Below are 21,465 nucleotides of genomic sequence, written 5' to 3'. Positions count from 1 at the left end.
TCAGAGGGTGAGTGAGAACTGTGTTCCCTGCCACCTCCCAGCCAGCTCAAGTCAGCTGGAACGCTCCAGTCCAGGTGGCACTTTTCCACTGGTGGCACTAGTCACACCTCCTTTGAGACACAGTTTCAGACAAGACCTTTGGCAGCGCCTGCACGATAAACCTGCCAGCTTCCGTGGCTCTGCCGAGACACGGAGTAACACGCGGAATGGATGTGAACCCCAGCTGCTTCCCACACCCTGCATCAGCTCTTCGGGCTGACACCTGTGAAGACCAGGAAAGCCCCTTGTAGCCCCCCCTGGGAGCTGGGAATTGCTGACTACACGAGACAGGCTTAGCTGGACACAGTTGATTTCTACCTTTCAAGCCCAACTAGCCTGTAATGACAACAGGCATACAAGAAAATCTGGGGTGCATTCTCAGGATGTGATGAATGTGTTCACGTAGTTTGTGTCTGCAGACAGAGACTACAGCAGTACCAGCCCCTTTCTGCTACTCACCCTCTGCTGATTCATCCCTGCTCGGGAGAGCAGGCAGTCACAGCAGTGACGCTGTCCTTGCTCTGTTCGGGGGTACCTGGGGGGACTGGGAGGAACCGCTGCTGTCTTTGGTATGTCTGGGTAGGAAACGTTTTACCCGCAAATTTAAGATCTACTTAAAGTCATAAATCATCATCGTGACCCAGGATACACAGAGCAGATGTTTTCCACTCCAGCTCATCTGCCCAGCTTCCAGGAGCAGATCGGAGGAGGCCACACCGCCCAGATTTGCCACATCATTATTTGGCAGCTGGTTTAATTGCAGCGCATGAAACTGAGAATGCCACACGGATGACAACGGAGCACTCCTCTCTTGCTGTGACAGTAGTCCTGCAACATAAGCAAGGGCTCACCTACCAAGGACTGGTGTGCCCAGCCGCAGGTTCACTGAGCAGCACTGGCTCCATCACCTCTGCAGAGTAGTGCAGCGGGACATGGACACTGTACCAGGCTCCTTGGTGAGCCCCTCAAGCCAAGCAACACGAAGGATAGGATCCCCTGCAGCCACCTTTATTTTTCTGGAATAAAAGCAAATAAAATCCCTGGGACAGCCCCCCAGGGCTGGCATTAATTCCACCTCCAGCAAACTCACAGACAAAGCCCTAGATTTCATGGGGCAGTGACAGACGAGGGAGTCTGCAAGACAAAGCCACCTGAAACCAACATTGGAGCCCAAGGGACACAGCAGGTCTTGCACCGCTGGAGCAAAGGGCTAGAAAACCAGGGCCAAGAGAAACATTCAGAGCAGGAACCAACCAGATCCGCTCCAGGCCATCCTCACACAGCACGCTTGGCTGGCAAAAGAAGGCATTTTTGCCCCAGGTGCCCTCCCTATGCCCTGCTCCTACCCAACCCTCACCCTCCTGAATTGAGCTGCTGCCCCGACAGTTCTATCCCTCCTCCATTTCCCCAAATTTCTGCAGAATCTTATTCAGGAGGAGGCAGGAAGGAGCAGGGCTGAGGCTACGGGTTTTGTTTGCTCCAGTTTGCAGACCTTGCAGGGTGCCTCTCCCTCCCCCCCGCCCCCGACAGGACCCGCATCCTGGAGAGCGCCCTGTGCTTTCAAACTCTATTACATCTCATCTGCATTCCGGCCCACCAACGGCCCGTGCTCTGGGCTGGGTGCCAGCGGCTGGGCAGCCCCCCTCCTCTCCTTCCTGTATGCTGCTGAGAGCCGCTGGTGTTCAGCAGCTCCCCACAGGCTCCTTTTCTTCTGAGGGCTGTCTTAACGAGAGCCTGGACATTGCAGAAGCCCTTGTGCTAGGCAGGGAGCAGCGATGTCTGGAGCAGAGTCAACTTTTCAAGTGCTCCAGAGCTCTGCCAGGCATTTTAGGAGCGGGGAGGCACCTGGGAGCAGGTGGCACCCAGGCAGGGAGGCACCAACACAGCCCCACTCGATGCACCGTGCCAGCAGAAAGGCGGCTGCCCGACGTTGCCCAACCCGGGAGTTTCACTAGGTCCACGGGTGAAACGGCTGTTGAAGGCAACTGCGCTCCGAGGGTTCTGGGAAGAGTTGCACAAACACCACCGTAGAAAGTCAGTGCCAAAGTGAAGCAACATAGATTTGCAAATGAGGAAATTAGAGCCTTCACCAAGCTGATTAGTGGCCATCCCGGGCAAGGACAGCAGTAGCAATGCAGCAGTTTGCTGTGTCACTCACCAGGGCACTGTGGCAACGTTCCCACTGCTCCAGCCGTTTTAAAGCAAAGCCAGTTCTTTAGCCAGGGAAGCACAGATGAATTGTTTTATTTTCAACGTGCAATGTACTCTAAGCCACTTCCAGGGATGGATGCAAGTAGATTGCTGTCCAAAAATACAGGACTCTGGGAGTAAAATCGCTGCAGGGTGAGGAAAGCAATGACACGGATGCTGTCCTGCTGCTTGGTAATGAGAGCGCAGAGGCTGCAGCACCACTCTGTCTCGGCTCTTTGGACATCAAACGGCCCACCGCCGCGCTTTGGCCAGTTCAACCCCGAGCTCAGAGGGCTGTGATGTGCTTCTCCATCTGTACAAGGGCTGTGGATGGCGTTCCCGGCACTCTCCACTGAGGACTACCACTGCACACTGGCACCACCGGACTGCAGCAAAGCTGCTTCCATAACAAAAGTCCAAGCGCAGCAAGTCCTTCTCCATGATGAGGTACCTCTGTTAAGGAAAAGCAAAGAACAAACAAACTGCTCAGCACAGAGCAACACCTTTGCAATGGTTTTGTTCATGCAGGTTCCCTCCCATTTAATGCATACGCCTCTCCCAGGCAGAGAAGAGTGGTGAGGATCCTCCAAGCTGGAAAGACCAACACTGGTTTTTGTAGACATCTGTAGTAAATGGAAAGCAAAGCCTATTCTGCTGGGCTGTACCTTAATAAATGGCACCAAAACAGAGCAGAGGTGCAGGAGCAGCAGCGGCTGTAGGCATTGAGGAGGTCCCATAAACACACGTGCTTCTGGCCTTACACATTTCATGCTGCCATGCATTTGCACACCTGTGGTTTGGCACTGCAAGTGTTCAGCTGTCCTCTTACACAGCTCCGGGACCTTTCACATGTTAAAGTGAGGTTGGGTGGTTGGTTTGTTTTCTTCTTCTGGAAAGGAAACAGCAAAGATTTAGGAATGTTCCACCAATACATAAAGTTTCCAGGCAGCAACGCCTGCCCCCTCAGTGAAGAAGTGATCGGTGCTGGTAACAGCAGCTCTACAGAGCTGTAACAATGTACAAGCCTAATGGAGGAATCCAAAACAAGACCGAGGCTCTGAAGAATTTAATTCCAAAACTGTTGCTTAGCATAAAGATAGTTCCACCCCCAAACGGTATAAACAGTGAGTTTTTAAAACCTATTTTAACCAAACTTGTGCAAGGAGTAATTTTTCTCCTGCAGATGATGCAGCGTGCTCCTGCAATGATTACACAATGCTATTTTATGTTTTGCTTTTGTCAACATTCACCTTTAACAGTAAGGAAATTCTAATAATGTCATGATTATAATTAAGGCAACTCTAATGGGATTTTGTGGACTGTGATTGGCATCCCAAGTACAGCATCAGACAGAAAGGGGAATGTACAAGGGACAAATCTCCAGGACACTGTCAGAATTAGCAGCCATTTGGGTAATTATAAAACTCCATTTTATAAAGAACTAGGAAACAAGATTAATTTATAAATCAGTTTATTTACAGATTTTGTTCTCTTAAAGTACATTTCAGTTACCAAAGATATTTACACTGGTGTACACAGGGACTACCCTGGTTATTTTACAGTTCTTAATTACAAAAAAAACCCCAAACCCTTCCGCACCCTTGGGTCTGTCTACTGTGCAAAGCTGCTCTGGATGTGAACGTTAGCTGAAACTGGCCCAAAAACCAAGTTACCAGGTTATTTACACATACACAGTAAACGGGTTTCTTTTCAGCATCTCCACAACACAGCACACAGGGAGATGGAGCCTCCCAAAAGGCGGCTTTGCAAGTGTATATCAAAAGGCTCTGCAAAGTCAAGGAAAAAACTAGTAAATGCAAGTTAATTACAGTATTTCTTTCATCTGTATATAATTTTGCATTTAATGTTTAAATTACAAATAAGTTCAATAGTTTGCTTTTCTCCATTTTAGTTGATTTGTAAACACTTCAGATGCACTAAATACCTTATAAGATTCAACTGTTTCTCTGCTGAAAAGTACTTTATTTTCCTAATATTATTAAGGTAGCTAAGGGATATGAAAATCAGAACTGCACGCAGTTCCTCGCAGAATAGTCACTTAAAAGGTCTCTATCACTGTGCTACTGAAGATCTTCTGCAGGTACACTCTAATTCAAGTATTGCAAAAAGCTAAGGCCACTTTTTCAAGAAAGGAAAGTGAACAAGATGGGATTTTTCAATCCCTCATTCCACCTTGTGAGCAACAAGCCTTTTCTGAAAGGCAGAAATACTGATATTCCACAGCTCGGCTCAGGGAGCATCCTGCTGAGAGAGAGGTACTTGCGCTCCTTGTCCTCACAAGCCTGGGCTTTCCCACCTGGCACCGAGATCCCTCCCCAGTGATGACAGCCACAGCCCTAAACAGCTTATGGGCCTCAGAAAAAAACGCCTCAGCCTTGAATCCTCTAACGTGGTTGCACCAAGATTACCAGGACCCAGGAATATAATCTTGTTCTTACAGTGAGAAGGCTGGGGAGAGGAAACTGAGAATTCAGCCTCTGTTTGTGAGGCTCCAGGCTTCCCCATACCTCCTCGTTACAAGCTGAAACCCAGACAGACCATTGCTTCATTGCTGTAATCATCAGTCCACAAGTACTCCAGACACTCCAGGTTTTGAGTATGCACTCAACTCAAAGCAACTCAACACACTCTGAGGTACTGAGAAGATATTCACGTATGTTCAAGTCTTTTTAGGGTTGCTCCTAGCAAGGATTGCCTCCAAAAATAAATGGGGACGTTTGCAAAGGAACGAAGCCATTACTTTGACTCAGCTTCCTTGTGCCCAAACAGCTGTAAAAATAGTTACTACTTCTGTTGAGGGTACTAAACTAGTGCTATCCAAACCAGCAAGACAACAGGCGTATGACGTCTGATGGTCCCTGGTACCTTGGCAGGCCAACCATACAACCTTCTCCTTGCTGGTGGGCAGACCAGAAAAGCCATGCCAGCCCTGCAAAACAGCCGAAAAGCCTCGGGGGTGCAGGGCAACCTTCTTAACATCAGCCACAGAATCTACAGAACAGAAACTAACTTTGTTTCTCAGATACTCCAGCTACAAACCTACGCTGCAGGTTTCTGCCTTCTTTCTGTAATTGCTACCTATAAAAATAGCAATCCTTGCTATTGAAAAAGATACACCCAGGAAAGGGAGTCTGAGGTGGTGACCCAATCAGTGACACCATGCTGGTTAAATGCAGCAGCTTTAGTTTGCTTCTTTCTTAAGCATTCAAGAGTTTCCTGGTTCAGCATCGTAACATTTTACGTGGACAAGTGAATCACTGAGGAAAAAAAGCTGAACAATGCTTCACCAAGACCATTTGATTTCCAGCCAGCCAGAAGGGCCACGACTGCAGGACAGATGCGCATGTGCCTGTTGGAGGTGTTCCTATACACCATTACCTCCTCCTTGTCCTTCTACTCATTAAGCTCCCATGAATATGGCTCACCATTAACTCACAAGTGAGGTGCTGGCAATACTACATCTGAGAATCTGCATGGACCTCTGACAAATCCAACATTTCCCAGTGCTCTCCCTGAAGAATTACCAGCTGTGTGTCGTTGTGCAAAATGCAAATATTCCAACGATACCTTTAAAAAAAAAAAAAAGGTGGAAAAGAGAAAACAAAATGGAGCAGTAGCAGAGGTATGCATAGCAGGAAGCCCAAGAACCAAGCAGATAACGAAATGGTAAAGATCTCCCCGCCACGCCTGTTGTGGGCCGCAGAATCTTTGGGGCACCTGTGAGGGCTTCAAAGCGTCTTTCTGCACTCTGGTGTGTCTGAAGAATCTGACTCTCCTCCGGGTCTTGTCCCAGGTTAACAAACAGGGACATCCACTATTAAGGCATCAACGTTCAACCCCAGATTGTCTGCATTCCTCCAACAAAAACACAGGAATGGGACGGACAGGTTAAGAATGAGCACTCAGCAGAAGGACACCGCAGTTGAACCCAGCACCAAATCAACCACGTAACAGCTGCCCATGGCCTAGAATTTCTGGGAAAGGAAGGAAACAGATGGAGCAGGGAAGTTTCACATCATTTTTCAGCACAGCCCTCTCAACTCTCCATTGTCTCTGAACTAAGTGTGGTGAAGCTCCACTCCTAGTCCTGCATTTGCATCCCACCCCTGGTCACTGAGGTTTGGTTCTTTCTTACTTTCCCTGCCCCATACCTGCCTCAAGAAGCTGCAAGTTTTGTGCAAAGAATACAGGGCTCTGGAATTTTCCAGAACAGATGCTTTCTCAAGTTCGGCTGTCTCAAAACATAAGACAGGTCAGCCAGCGGCACAGGACGCTCTCCTATAGCCCACTTAATAAATTATCTGAAAATAAATAAAAACCCCACAAGCAGAAAACATGCAGACAGTCAAGCACTGGACACCGCTTTCTTTGGTGAATACACTCTGTTCTCTAAATTGTTCAAGTAACAGCTTCTCCCAATGTATTAGGTGACAGTAATGGCGGAAGCTGAGGGATTGAAGGCCAAATTTTTGTGAGGAAACGTTTTCCATTCCTGCATGTCTCATGCCTGAGAAAATCCTGAGTATCCATTATCTGGGAGCAGCTGGTGCTCCAGGAAGAGAAGTGCTACACAGTAGGAGGAAAGTTGTGCACGGGCTCATCTTTCACACTTGACATTAGGCGGCCTTTATCTTGCTCCACCTCGGGACTGAAGCAAGTTACATATGAAAAGCAGCAAGAATTCTTTACTTGAATGCAGAAAGCAACATCATCCGATTTCCCCGGACTGGCTGGCACCATACTTGATACCACACCACAGAAGAAAGCTGAAAACCAACTTCACAAAGAAGGGAATTAAACGGGCTCTGGAGCAGAAGAAACTGATGCACATTGTTAGGGCTGCAGGAGAAGAGGTGTTAAGATTGTAACACTGTTCAGTACAGTAAGTCTCCATTTATGACTAAAACCTGACCAAACTGTTTCTTCTCCGAATTACTCACATTTCTAAAGACAAGTCAAGTACTGATGGCTAACAGCCATTCCAGCAAAACAGCCAACAGCCCAACTTAACCCAGCCCTCTCAGAGACAAGCTGAACATGGCAAAGCCCCGGGCCAGGGCCCCAGACAGCTGCTGACAGTTATGTGGCATAACTGCATTGGCACACGAACAGTCTTGAGCATTCTGCAATACAGCCTCGAGTGAGGGATCAACTTGTTCCAAACAATAAATCCGGTGCGAGGTCTCTAGTGGCAGCGGACACAGATCCAGGTTCCTTTAATCACATCTGAACTGCCTTTAAACCCAACGTGTGCAAGTCCATCAGCAGCGCTCGCAGGGTGGAGAGTACATCGGGAGTCAGAAAGGCCCGTGACTCAGTGGTTACACAGCTGTAATTTTTTTCAGCACTGTCAGACAAGCAGTAATCGCCGCTGTTTCTCATTTATCTGGTTCAGTACATCAACAGTGTCTCTGATTAAGGCCTCGAAGATCCCATCTGCCAACTGCATCTTTACACACAGTTCATCCTCATCGTAGTTCACCCACTGCGCTTCTTCCTCATGAAGTTCCTGCACCTTGGAGGGTGAAAAGGAAAAGACAATACAAACATTACAATTCTGTTGCTCTAGGATAACATCCTCTGCAAAGTTCCAGAAAGAGTCCAGAACAGCGTGCATCTGCCAACAACCTATCTGTCTTTGTAAGAGATTACAGGAAATGCTTGGAATAGCAAAATGAACACAAATCTATTTGAACCAGGGTAAATGTTCACTGTTTGAGTGTTTTCCACCTTTCACCGTAGTATCCATTTTAAAGGATTTCATATTACTGCACAAGTGTTACACATGAAAGAACTCAGCTAATGGGATACCCTTGGCCAAGAGCAGAAGCTCCATTTAAAAAGTCCCAAACTATGTATTTGCAAGAAGCTGATTCCATGCAGCTTAAACTGGGCAGAAATCATGCAAAAGCCTTGAACAGGGGAAGGAGAAAAAGAAAAGACTATACTGCTGTTCCGTTTATTTGAATAAGAATTAGAAAATCTAAAGGCAATAACTAACTTCTCCAGTTCAGTATAGGAAGACAAAACGCTGGCAAGTGTTGAATGATAGTATTACACTCATTCGCAGAGAATACTCCATGCTTCATTGGATTTGACTGCATTACTACAAATGGAATTTTGTACCATTACATCCACAAGCATAACTCAAGAGTGTTATTTCCCTCTATTCCTAAATTGTTGACAAGCAAAATCCTGTTTTGCTGGTCGCTGGCAAATAGGTGTTCTAGTAACAGACAGAAATATATAATTTCATTCAGCAAATCAAGTCTTACCAACAGTCTCTCCAAAACGAATGTCTCCAATTAAGCTTATTAGAATTTGTTTTAGTGACCATTTCAGTATTACAGACACATCCTAACAATGCTCAAGCTTTTGAGAAAAGGAGGAGTGGGTGCAAGCATCGCTCATATTTAAAATAACAAAGAAAACCTGTTGAAAACTCTTTCTCTGCTCAGCTTCAACAGAAAGTTCTGACCATAAATCCTATGCTGAACTCAATACACATCTACAGTGTCCACTTAGACAAGTGGGTCAGACAGCTAGACACTGCTAAAACAAGGTTAAACCATACTGAAAATCCACCAATACAGTATCAATATGTAATAGTGTTGTTATCTAAAGAGAGTAGAAGAGCTATAGCCCCAGTCCCCTCTCTTCCTCCCTTTCACCTGAAGCTGAACTACCCAGAAACTTGTCTCTCTTGAAGATGACAGCTTCTGTGGCATAATGATAATGAAGCCCAAGAACAGGCTGCTGCGGGAACCCCAGGGAACCGGCACGGCTTCGGGGTTTGTAGCCATTCATAAGGCCTCAGTTATACGTAGGGTTTCAGTCTGACAGCTCCTTTCTCCCTCCCTTAAGAGAGCTTGGGGAGAGGGGCAGGGATCTCATCCTGCAAACAGCTTTGGAAAGGTCACACTCCATGCTTACAAAGCCCTGTGCTACCACACCGAGCAGTCCTCTTTGGCACAGCCCTCTTTTCCCATACAGCTGTCAAAGATGAGGCGTTAATGGTTTCATTATACTTCTTACTAATAAGGAAGAAGCCGCAATATTGACAATCAAACTTTGAACCAGTTTTGTAGGTGAAAAATAATTTAAATTGAATGCTAGCAAGCAGCTGGTAACTGGGTGTAAGTCTGTGTGTGGGGTGAATGTCTGAAACAGACTTCTGAACTCTCAAGCAGAAGTGTGCTGCCTGCAACCTGGTTGTAAATTTTGATAAACCCATCAATAAAGAGGCATAAGATAAAAGCACTGATTTCGAGGCCCATCGTGTGTTGTGTGTCTGCATCACAGACTATTTAGGTGAGGAAAAGCAAAAGACAGAGGTATGAAAAGAAGAGGTGGTGCCAAAAACACAGGGTTCCCAAAAAGCAGAAGTGGTCTGGGAAAGTAAACATGAGGCCTAGAGGGAGAAGGTTAAGATCCTGGCTGGAGGGAATAATCTGGAAAGGAAGGAGGTGGGTGAAGACAAAACACTGGGTGAGGGATGCCCAGGGACCTTGATCAATGATGTCCAAGACTAGTAACCAGGAGCAGCTGCACAATACCAGCTGATGCCATTTTCTGCGTGACCCTCCCAGGCCAGCAGCGACCTTGCTGCTGGGAAGCCAAGTCGACACCTAGTGAACCTAACATTGGGGTTGGGGGGAAGCAAGAGAGTAAAATAATCAAGCAGATTAAAAGCTCTGATCAAACTGGCCCTTAAACAAACCCCAATATCCAGATCCACACTAATAAGCTGCTGTTTATTCTGTCTCACCTGGAACAACGTGATGGGCCAGTTCCTTTACTGTGTTCCAGGAGGAAAAAGAGATACGTGGTATAAAGAAGTGCAAGTAAACAGGAGAGGAGAAGGTAACTTGATCCAGGCTGGATGTTAAATAGCAGCAGAAAGATGAAGAAAGAAAAACAGTATCAGTTATTAATTTTCTCTTGCCTCTATCACTCCCCTCTTTCTCAGAGGCACAGTGCACAATTTCCGTTGGCATTAGGAGGACTTCCTTGAGCATACTTTTGTAAAACTCAGAAAATGTGCAAGCTGCAGCTGCAGGCAAGTGTTGTTTATAATATATTCAGAACACACGTGGAAACTGCCGTACTGCTTTGCAGCCCTCGCTGCAGATATCTGAGCCAAGGCAGTTGCACTCCTTTGTCTGGGAAAGGTTTGATCCATTTGTTGTATTACCACAAACCGCTTGTAAGCAACGGAGACAGTTTGCTTACGTTCAGCAACTATCATGGCTTTCATGGAAATGGGCTTTACACTGTCCTCAGGACACACACAGCATTTAAGTTCTTGCCCATTCTCATGGCAAAAGTAAAATTTCACACACATATTTGATATCAGGAAGTAAGTTCTCTGTACCAGAGGGAAACTGCATTTGGGCAAAATCAGGACAAGAACTGTTTCAATGAAACTGAATTTCATGCTACAGGAAAAGATAAATAGTGACACAATGCAGAAGGCTGTGAGGTATGGCTTTTTTTCTGTGTGCTTTTTTCTGTATGCATTTTTTTTTTTTAAACACAGGAAGAAAGAAGGGGGCATGCACACAAAAGAAAAATCAGGATATAACAAGGTAGTGTGAACCTGCTGGCCATGCAATATATGTCATGATACCCAAAAACAACAATTAAAAAAATTACAATCTGAAGGAAACTTTAGAGAGTAAGTTTTGTTTTCTGGAGGTTCCCATTCAAATCCATGAATATCTGCAAAATAAACTACATTTAAGGAGTCACCAGATCATCTGGGAGACTGAAAAGAATAAAAATCCAGATAGAAACTAGTGCCTTGGAAAAACATCAGTAAGAGATATGCAGGCAGGTGCACTGTCACAGCCCTTCGCTCTGAGTGCCTGGAAATCTTAAGACGCACGACTCCGCACACAAACAGGCTTTGATTCTCTTCTTACTGTTATGCTCCCCTTGGGTTCAGATCTCTGGTGCCATTGAAGTGGGCTTTCTGATGAAGCCAGCTTGATAGGAACAGTTTTTCTTTGTTGCAGAGTTTCTACACCGAGAGAAACATTCTAGCTGTTAAGTCAACAGGTCAGAAGATCAAGTACTTTTCAGCACTCTGTTGGCAGGCTTCTCAGGTGTGAAAACTAAACACATAGGTCTGGCAGTATCATGGGAGCTTTGCTTTACTCAAGTTCTGGATAAAAGAGAAGAGGGGGTGGCAAGGAAAGCAATGGCAGTTTGTTCTAGCCTCATGCACACAGATGAGCACAGGGAGTTCTGGCTGGAGGCCCAAGTGGGAAAAAAGAAAGGGGAAAAAAAAAAAAAAGTAGTGGAAACAGTCTATTGTTAGCACTCGAACTTAAATAAAGAGATAGGAGGGTTCTTGCTGTAGCTTAAAAAGAGGTTTTTAAGGGTTTGAAAGGTGCAGGCAGCCCTGATGTACTGAAATGCAGCACCTCAGCCTACCTGTACATTGGAGATTTTCCCAAAAAGGACAGACTCTATACATGTGATAAAGGTGGCAACACCAAGGGACATAAGAAGAAAGAAAACACCTAAATATTCCTTTACCTTGACTTTAAACAAAGTAGCTTTTTATAAATGTGAATCTCCCGTACTTGCTTACTGAAAGCCAAGATTTGCTGTGAATGTTAATAACTGGGGCAACTATCCAGCAGATCAGAAATCTCTTAAGAAATCCCAATACAAATGCTTTCTGAGGTCAGAGATGCCTGCTCAAAGTTAACAGTGCTGCAAAAAAGGAGGAGAAGAAGACAGGGTTTCCCCACTGGCAGAAAACCATGGCTAACTATATTAGTGTCAATGCTGGGAAGCACAGACAAAAGTGGAAATGCAACTAGATGCAGTGACTGGGTGAATCAACAAAGATCAATGCGGAGCAAGGAGGCAAAGGACTAACCCATTCCCGTTCTCTCCTTAATTCCCAGCAGGTGAGACAGCTGATTGCAGTTACCCACAGGACCCAGCATGACAAAGAGCACCCATGCAGCGCAGGCTGCTCCTACTGCCGTGGCTCCTTCCCTACAAGGCTGAACTTTTGGTGGAGACAAGAATCACTGGGAATTGGGTTTAGTATGATAATCCCAGAAGGATGCATCCAGAAATAATCAAGGAGAGAGTAAGCTGGGTAGAATAGCCTGGCATTTGCTTCTGTGCCTTCAGAAGAAATAAAGTCATGCTTAGCTCCTGGGTCAGAGTATTGGACAGTCAGATGTGTCAGTACTCTCACTGAAGCCACTAAAAATACGAAGTTGTCTCAACAGAAAACTATTAAAGGATGTTTTCCTTCAAAAGGTTAGTTTTAACTGAAGGGGAAATGAAGAAAATGGGAAGGATCTGTGTTCAAGGTTTACATCCAAATAACAGAAGCCTAAGAATGTTTACTCGTTTTAAAAAGATCATGTTTTACTTTAACAGCCTTTGTAAGCAGCAAAAGAATGCAGAGAATCAATCAGCTCACGCACGTACCCACATGACATCCCCTGCGCACTGCAAGAGGTGTGTGTTGGCTGACTCTTCACAAAAACTTGAACAAAGCATTTTTGATTGTGATTTCTAAAGAAGCTTCTACAGCACCTAAACCTACCAAAAAAAGTCTTCATTTCTCTTTCAGGAAATTGCTGTGTTGTACAACTTGAATATACTTTTACCAAAATTTGGAAAATTCCAAACCTGACCTCTCAGTTTAGGGCTACACCGTGAGTTACTAGGTTAGACGGCAGATCTTGCACAGACCTGTATATCCACTTAGGACCTTGGATTTGCATTACCACAGAACTCACAACCTTAACAGAAGTTGGAGGCTGACTAGGAGACAGAGAAAGCTATCCAGATACTTCATGTTTTATAGAGATTTTAATAAAACAAAGGTTAAAGAAATTGAATGCTATCTCCCTTAGGTTTTTAGTTCGAAGTTTCTCTGATAGTGTCTCACATTACAGTATAAATTTGTTAGCAATGTCACTGAGACTGCCTTATTCCTAAAGCATGGCATGCTGCAACCTTCACAGAGTTATTCCCAGCCTTTGGCTAAAATTTTATTACCATATTCTTGTGAGAACAAAATAAAATTAAACACATTATTTATTAAGCCAAACTTGTCAGAGCTCCATTAATCTTTGATGTCTGGGTCTGCATGTAAATTGCAGATCAGATCGTCTGAACTTCAAATATGTTCCACCTAAAGCACTTTGGATGCCTTCAACTAGAACAATTTTCTCCAGTCAGGGATCTTTCTTTCCAAGCATGGTTCAAAGAAATTAGGATATTGGTACACAGACATAATAGTTGTGCTATTCTCTCAGGGATCTAAACATAAGACTTTTTTGTTCATGCTTTAACAGCCTCCATATCCCAGAACTGAGCGTATCCCAGACATACAGGAGGTCCTATGCATAGATACTCTATTTACACACAATTAAACCCCTGGGAAAAAGCCTGCATTGGAAACCTTCCACTGATGGGCAATTAAAAGACCACACGACCCATGACTCGAAGTTACTTATATGTGTGCGTGTGTGGAATCAATTTCAGGTATAATTAAGTGAAGCACGGTGTTAATGACAACTCATATTCCCAAGAAGAACCTTCACTATCATTATAGCCAATAAAGATGTTAATCATCCTGCAATACAAGCCAACAAGTAACTTTCAAAAACTAGTACACAGCCAGACATGCTCATTTTGCAGTTTTAATACTGAACTGCCTTTGCCCCAGTCGCAGCTGCATTCACTAGTTCACGTAAAGCACTAGAGGAAAAGCTCAGCTGTGGGTACCGTCTGCCAGACCAGTTACCTTGTACTAGTGACTATCCTGTCCCATACTGTCTTTTCAGAGTCTTTCCTGTTCTAACCCAATGACTTCTGCAACCTTTTGGTTGAATCTGGTTAGCAATCTGGGCTATTAAGTTCTCAATATTACTGTCTCCAATTAAACAATACTACTTCAAAATAAAAACATTTCAAATTAAAGTAAGAGGAAAAACCTATTCCCTTCCCAAAGAAAACATTTCCTCTTTCAGCCAAGTATTTCAGTGTTTCCTTCTGTAAATTCATGCTTTAAACTTTTGGGAGTGGGCAAATTTATAGTCCAGTCAAATCAGTAGGCATGAACAGTGAATTCGCTCAAATTGCCTCACTTCACTGGCACTCAACTTCTCTTTTTGTCAACAGGGTGCTCTCTAAAATTAAACACCTTCTAACAAGCTCTCATGTGCACTTTTATTCATTAAACAGCATGATTGAATACTGAAAAATAGAATCACATATCACAGTTCAGTCTGGTGGACAGGATCTGACATGATTGTTTATTTTCATCCACTGACCAGTATATGATCCACTCGGTCTCGTTTCTTCCGCCCAAATTTCATCATCTTCTGCCAATCTGTTTTGTGATTAGGCTCCTTTCTCAGGCTGAACAACTTCAGTACTTCAGCTGCAATGAAGCTCTACAGAACAGTAAAGGTGAGATTTATCACATTTGAGCTAAGAAATAAAATGTATGCACAAAGTACCTACCCTAAAACATCACATTATAGAATGCGTAACAGCCTTCTGTTTAGCCAAGAGACATTTGGTGTATGCATGAAAGCTACAGTGAAAGTCTTTGAGGCAGCGTTACACAGGCAAAACAATTACTGAATCCAGAAGTGGGGTGGGGAAAGATACCCACTGCTGTAACAATCTTGAGAACAGAAACTTTCAATCAAAACAGTACAGCAAACAGAAGAATTCATTTTACGGGACCCTATTAAAGAAAAGCGGGGTTGGAGTTTGGTGTCCTTGTCCTGCGTCCCTGCTCTCCCCTGCCACACACTGCTGAAAATCTTGTCAACACAGTGATCTAGACACTATTTCCGTCTTTTCTCAACAGTTAACATGCTGTATCTTCAGTGGGTTAATAAAAAATACAGTCAACTCTCCCACCAGTTTCAGAAGAAACAGTACAGGTGGGAATCTTCATCTGTTTCCTGATGAGCTGTATGGGAGGTTCTTTGTTGAATGCTTTCAGGTAGACAGTTTCCTTCCAAACGTCCAGCACTGCAAGTTTCACCTAGGTCCAGTCAGGCTCTAACTTTTGGCATTTTGTCCTTTCTTCAGCACTAGCACCAGTAACAGAGACCTCCTCTGGCTTGCCAAATACAATGCCCTCACCTGTCAAATTGTGGGTCCCTCTGGGCAACTCTGTCCTCAGTGAGGCTGGCACAAGTGTGTCTGAGTACAAAATCCAGCTCATCCCATTTGGCCCAACCCTACCATGGAACCTATGGATCTATGCCAATATACCCGTACCGAGTTCCACTGAAATCTGCTGAAGCAGCAGTCTGTCAGCATACCAATTTTATAAGATCAAGGTCATCCTGGCAGTTCTGCATAGAGGACTAAGGTTTAAAAGCAACCAGTACCAGCCAAAAAGATAGGGAGGCCAACCTGTTGAGTAAAAAAGACCATTTTGACAAACTCCCTTTCAGGTTTGTAATCTCATTTCTCTTCCCAACTCATCTCTTGCTGGATACACCTGTTCTGATCTTTTAACACCCAGGCAAATGCCAGTACAATATTTTTCATCTCACTTCTCCCGCACAACAAAGGTATCTTCCTACCTTGATTTCATCCAGATCATTTGGATCTTTTACTCGGCGAAAGTAAGCAGATGCGATCCTACATGGTTTCATCCAAATAGGCTGATTTAGATTAGGATCCTCAGCAAAGATCTCCCCGAAGATCTCTCTTGTCAAATCAAATACCACCTTAACAAAGAAAGACGTAAAACTTAAGGCTTCTGTTGTTCATGGTAAACATTCAAAGTGCAAGAACAAAATGCCTGAAGACTGTACCTTTTTATAAACCTGCTTGTTTATCGTGTCTGTGTCCTGCTCTTTAAGAGTACTGCTAAGATCTGTATGAAGGTTGAAACTTTGCAGATCACGACCCAGTTCTTTCAGTTTCCAGAGTTCCTCAGCTGCTGCATGCACCATACCTTCCACCTCCACCGCAGTATGAGGGACCGCCAAAGGCTCCTCACATGGCTTTGTTGGCACTTTCTGCGGTTCCACCTTGGGCAGCACTGCTGGTTCCTCAGCTTGCTTCTGCTGGACCTTACGGGAACTCAGACCATAGTCCTCATCAAACCAGTCCTGGTCATCTCCCAGCACACTCAGGAACTCCTGATTGAGCTCCAGCTCTGCCAGTCTCTTGGCAAGCTCTTCCTGACCACTGGCACCAAACACTGGACTCTCCTGTGAATTAAGAGCCACAGAGTAAATAGAAAAGTGGCATCACACCGTTGTCCAACTCAGATTTTAGAATGCTCTACTGATGTAATTGGCAATACATGCACAAAAACTCAGAAAAATTGTAAAGAGCCCACAGTGAAATTAGAAACGTTTTGATTCAAATACTTGAGGTTTCTATCACTCCCGATGAATGCTTTCAGAGTGTTCCTACAGAGCTTAAAAGACTGTGCCTCCTGCCTACTGCCTGTCTACTGTTTAACTGTTTATGAAAGGCTGAGTGGTTTAAAAACTGATAATATGACATACAGCTTTTCACTTCACTTACCAGCAGTCTCAGATCTAAATCAAGTGCTTAAAAGCTTTTAGCAGACGATGGTTGTTTTAGTGACTGAGTGGTGCTATTACTGGTGAAATGGGCTGAAGTTTTCTGTGATAATAATATACTGAGATCAATGGCAAAGCAGACAGGTTTACTGGGATCTTCAGCAGAAAGGCCATGTCCTGTACCTGTATCATTAATGGCTGTTCTGAGGAAGCTTGAACTTCTACTACTCACGATATATTAGTTCAGTGGATAGAACACCCTGACAACTTAATGACATCCATAGCAACTAATTATGTTTGAGGACGATTATTTCGTATCAAGAATAGACAGAGGTAAATTTACAGCCTACCGGATTTTGCCGTTTTTAAAATAAAAAAAGAAGGTAAGGCTTAAATACAAATTGAACATGTAAGCAGAATGCAACCTAAAAGAAGTATTTTTCACTTTCATGTGCCAAAACGCAACTTTCAGCCTGTAGGGCTATCAAAACGATCCATGACCTGGGATACACAAGAACAAACATGTAAGACATACGTACAGGCAATCTCCACATCACTCAACAGAACTTGGGAAAAAACAAACTGGTGCCACACAGCATTCCTCAGATTCAATCATCATCAGTCAAAGGAACAATCAACTCTTAACATCGGTTTGCTACTTACCGGTCTGGGACACATGTCTGGAGAGGAGAGTTCTTCTCTTTCATCTTCCAAACTGCAACTTAGAAAAAAGTTATTCAGTCCGTCAGGAATCTGCTTTTCTACGTGCTGGCATGGGGGACTGGAATCCTCCTTCACATCACAGAGCTCCTGGTTGCTGAGCTGGATTTTCTCATTCCTGACCTTCTTTATTTGCTGTAACTGATTGACTGTGTCTTTCACAAAATCTCTAAGTAGACTGTCTGTCAGCAAACTGACTTTTTCCAGTTGGTCTTTTGACTTTTCTTCCTCTCTAAGCGGTAGTCTAAGCTGTGCTTCTAACTGGTTCTTTTCTTTTGTCAGCAAATCCAGAAGTGGTGTTGCAGGCTTCTCCACAACTCCAGGAGAGAGATCATCTAATTTTTCAGCACACTCCTCTCCCAGTGTCTTCTGCTTCTCCAGTTTTTCAGAAAGGAAATCTGGGATGTCATCCAACTGAACAGTGGAAATCTCATCCACAACACTAGGAGTGCGAGAAGCAAGGCTGGTCTCCTCTTTTACAGCATGCTTCAGATAATCCACCACTGACTGTTCTTGGGCAAATGATTCAGTAGCTACACAAGTCTCCTTTATGCTGTTTGCTTTAGAAGACAACTCCTCATCAACCCTCTCTTCAGCTGAGGCTTCTGAAACAGCTGTGTCTGCAGGAGCTTTATCCTGGGGATAGTTCTCTGCTGCATCTCTGCCCTGGCTTTCATCCTCTTTGCCAGGTTTGGAACTCCCTCTGTCTTTCTGCTCTGCTTTGTGTTGCTTCTCCAGTCTATCATCGAACAATGAGTCTTCATCCTTGTTTGTGTCTAAATGGCTATCAATACTTCCTGTAATGTGAGAGATTTTTTGAGGAGGAGCAAAAATACCATGCTTTTCTTTGCAATCAAAATATTTAATACCATCATAAGTTCCATTATTGTTCCCTTCAGGTTTATCCAACTCCACGCCAGCCCAAAATCCTTTGGCAAATTTAGTCAGACCCTTGAATCGCAATGTTCCAGGTTGGACTTTACTCACAAGTACTCTATCACCAATGCTGAAATTCAGCAAACTATCTGTTTCTTCCATGACCAAAACAGAGGCCCACAGTGGTGATCCAGCAGGGGACTGTTCTTGCTCCACATCTCTGCGTTCAGTGTTTTTTATAAGTTCTGTTGGGGACTTAAGTTCTAATAACCTCTCTGAATGCATGCTACCAGAGAGAGAGAGAGACCTGTCGCTGAGGCATTCACTGATTTCGCCATCACTGCCGAGGCTGGTGGATCTGCTTCTGCTGGTCTGTGTGTGCTGCGACCACTCTCTCAGTGACTCCCCATTAGGGGAGAGAAGAGATGCTTCGAAGTCATCTTTGTAATGCTCCCCAGGAAACGTTTCTTCAGTTGATGCCCGTTTTCTGGAGGAGGATCCTTCAAAGTCTTCAAGGTATGATGGCTCTTTCTGACTAAAGGGATGTTCTGAAAGCAGGTAACCTTTCTCCTCTGCAGATCTGCTGAGCTTGCGAGAAGACTCTTCTACACTTGGGCCACTTACGGCTTCTTTATCTACCAGTCTGTGTTCTAAGATTTCTTCTGTACCATCAAGACTTTCCACAGCCAAACCAAACAGTTCCTTCTGAGAGTGCTTGTCTTCCGAACAGAGGACTTTCTTTGGAAGGATGTCCTGTGAGCTCTCCTGCTCTTTATCTAACGTCAACAAGACATCAGAACTCTCCAAAGGTTTAACATGAGAACCTTCAATCTCATATTCCTCTGACTTTATGTATTCCAAGTCTTCCTGTATCTCAGATTTATGACTGAAGGCAGCCTCATCGCTGGATGCACTTGCCACATTGTTCATTGACCCATGGGATATTCTGCTGATGTCTTTCACATCTTTGAAAAGAGATGATGAAGGTACATTATCTAAGGAATCACCAGATTCTGCTCTGGAACTTCTCGGTGACATCAAAACCGAGGAAGATGTTCCAGAAGCATGAATATCTGTCACAGCCACCTTCTTGGTGTGCACAGGCACAGATTCCTCAGTCCTTGATGATACAGCATCTTGAAGGAAAATAAACAGTGAATTATAGCAGATCGTACAGCCTGCGTTGTTTTATTGAAAACTGCAACCACAGGCAACAAAACTAACCTCAAGGTTTCTATGCTAAAAGAAGATACAAACTGGTGCCTTGGAAACATGTATATCTAGCTGTCCTATGAACACAAGCAACATTCACACAGTTCCAGGGTGCTAACACTTTCCTTCCAATTCTGTTCCTTGTACCAGTATTTCATAACACCATAAAATACTAAACCCAAGGCAAGTTATTTGTTTGCAAGCCGCAAATATAACCAAGAATAGAAGTGCAGATAATGAATAGACAATGATCAACAGCGTAATATTGAAAAGTATCTAAAGAAAACCACCCCTGTTCCTAAATTCTTCATGATTTCTGGTTTTCTTACTTTCTTCAAGTGAAAAAAGAATAAAAAAATAGAAGGGAGAAAAAAAGCTGTCACTTAACTTTGGTTTCACACAAACCTCAGCAAGAGTAAAACTAAACACTGAATATACAAGAAACAGCAAAAGAAGCCGCCTACTAAATAAAACCAGCAAAAAAAATAGCTTGATCGTTACAGATAAAGTCTGCACCATCTCTTAAAACCTCTTCTTGAATCAAGAAGGTAAAAATTAAAGAATTTTAAAACAGTCAGACTTCATGATTTTAACCTGTAGTACAGAATCTTCCAGTTACATACCTGCATGTTCTGAAATGGATTCCAAAGATGCTCTGGATCGCTCTGATTCAGCCAGTGATTTCCAGTTTTTAGCTGTCTCAGGCCTAAATTTGAAAAATCAAATTGCATGAATCATGGTTAAACCAGAGTATATTGGGTTCTTTTTGTTGTTTTTTTTTTTTTTTTTAGTAAATAAAAATAGAAATACAAGCCTCTATAATTATAATACCACATGAATGATAACATAAGCAGTTTGTCAACATACTGTGACCTTAGAAAATAGGAATGGGGACAGAGGGGAGACTTTGGCAAGTCCAGGAAACTAATTTTTTAAAAGACTAATCAAACTTTAGCCTTTTTTGAAACCAAAAAAAAAAAGAAAAAAAGAAAAAAAGAATAAGAAACCTTTTTTTTTTTACTTGAATGCACTAAAATCGCACCATCTGCTGGAGAAAAGGAAACACTTCAAAATACACTGGAGTGTAGAAATTCTCCACCTTTTAAAACCTGAGATCTAAACCAGATTTAAGTTGCAAAGCTGAATGGTTTGCCTCACACTGTGGCACGCATGAGTGACCAAAATGGGGAAAAAAATTCATTTACGTCTGCAATCCATACAACCATTTGGCACAATTCTTGCACAACTGAAAACGATTGTTCAGAAAGAACTTGAAAACGGGACCTGAAAGGCTGGGCAGGACAAAAAGTGAGATGCGTATGCCTACAAGGACAGTACACTGTACCTGTTTTGGGTCTGACGAGACCAGCAAATAGGTCAACAGGATACTGCCACTGTCCAGTGCTTGAAGGAAGAGCACTTACCAACTTTCCTTGCACTCATGGTTCCCGCTAAAACAGCATTCACCACAGTTTCAGAATAATGTAAAAAAGAAGAAGAAATCCCAGTTACCTATGGAGCGGTGGTGCCTTGATCTTTGGTTTTTCAGCAGCAGCTGAGGATGGAGTTTTAATCTGAGGTTTGGCTGTTGGTGATGCCTCCAGATCTTGGCTCAGCTCTGCTTCAGTCTTCTTGATAAACTCATCATACGACTGCACATGTAAAACAATTATGGCTGTTAGTCTGCTAAACCATAACTACAATCCAGCAATCCAAACCATTAAATGAATAAAGGATACACTTGGTTTCTCTGTAAAGCCATCTATTTAACTTCCTAAAGCTCTACAGTTGTGAATCCTAGAAATTTTAATAATTTACTTTCAAAACCAAATTACATAAGCATCATTCTTTCATC

The 21,465-nt window shown here is 43.7% G+C and overlaps 1 protein-coding gene across 7 annotated transcripts in view; it reads right to left on the bottom strand.

The window, feature by feature from the left end:
• Window positions 1-3,683: 3,683 nt before the first annotated feature.
• CEP350 (centrosomal protein 350) overlaps window positions 3,684-21,465 on the bottom strand; it is a 76,220-nt gene continuing 58,438 nt past the window's right edge. For all 7 annotated transcript variants that reach the window (XM_040609893.1, XM_040609892.1, XM_040609895.1 and 4 more), the window contains 7 exons: window positions 21,123-21,262; window positions 20,234-20,316; window positions 17,466-19,534; window positions 16,080-16,481; window positions 15,846-15,992; window positions 14,568-14,690; window positions 3,684-7,765 (listed from right to left, as the gene is read on the bottom strand). In XM_040609893.1, coding sequence (XP_040465827.1) covers window positions 7,601-7,765; window positions 14,568-14,690; window positions 15,846-15,992; window positions 16,080-16,481; window positions 17,466-19,534; window positions 20,234-20,316; window positions 21,123-21,262 — 3,129 coding nt within the window. In that variant the 3' untranslated portion in view covers window positions 3,684-7,600. The remainder of the gene's footprint in view (window positions 7,766-14,567; window positions 14,691-15,845; window positions 15,993-16,079; window positions 16,482-17,465; window positions 19,535-20,233; window positions 20,317-21,122; window positions 21,263-21,465) is intronic.

This window comes from Falco naumanni, chromosome 11, assembly GCF_017639655.2.
Source record: "Falco naumanni isolate bFalNau1 chromosome 11, bFalNau1.pat, whole genome shotgun sequence".
NCBI lineage: Eukaryota > Metazoa > Chordata > Aves > Falconiformes > Falconidae > Falco > Falco naumanni.
Note: the sequence above shows the minus strand (reverse complement) of the source record. Positions and strands in the feature narration are given on the sequence as shown.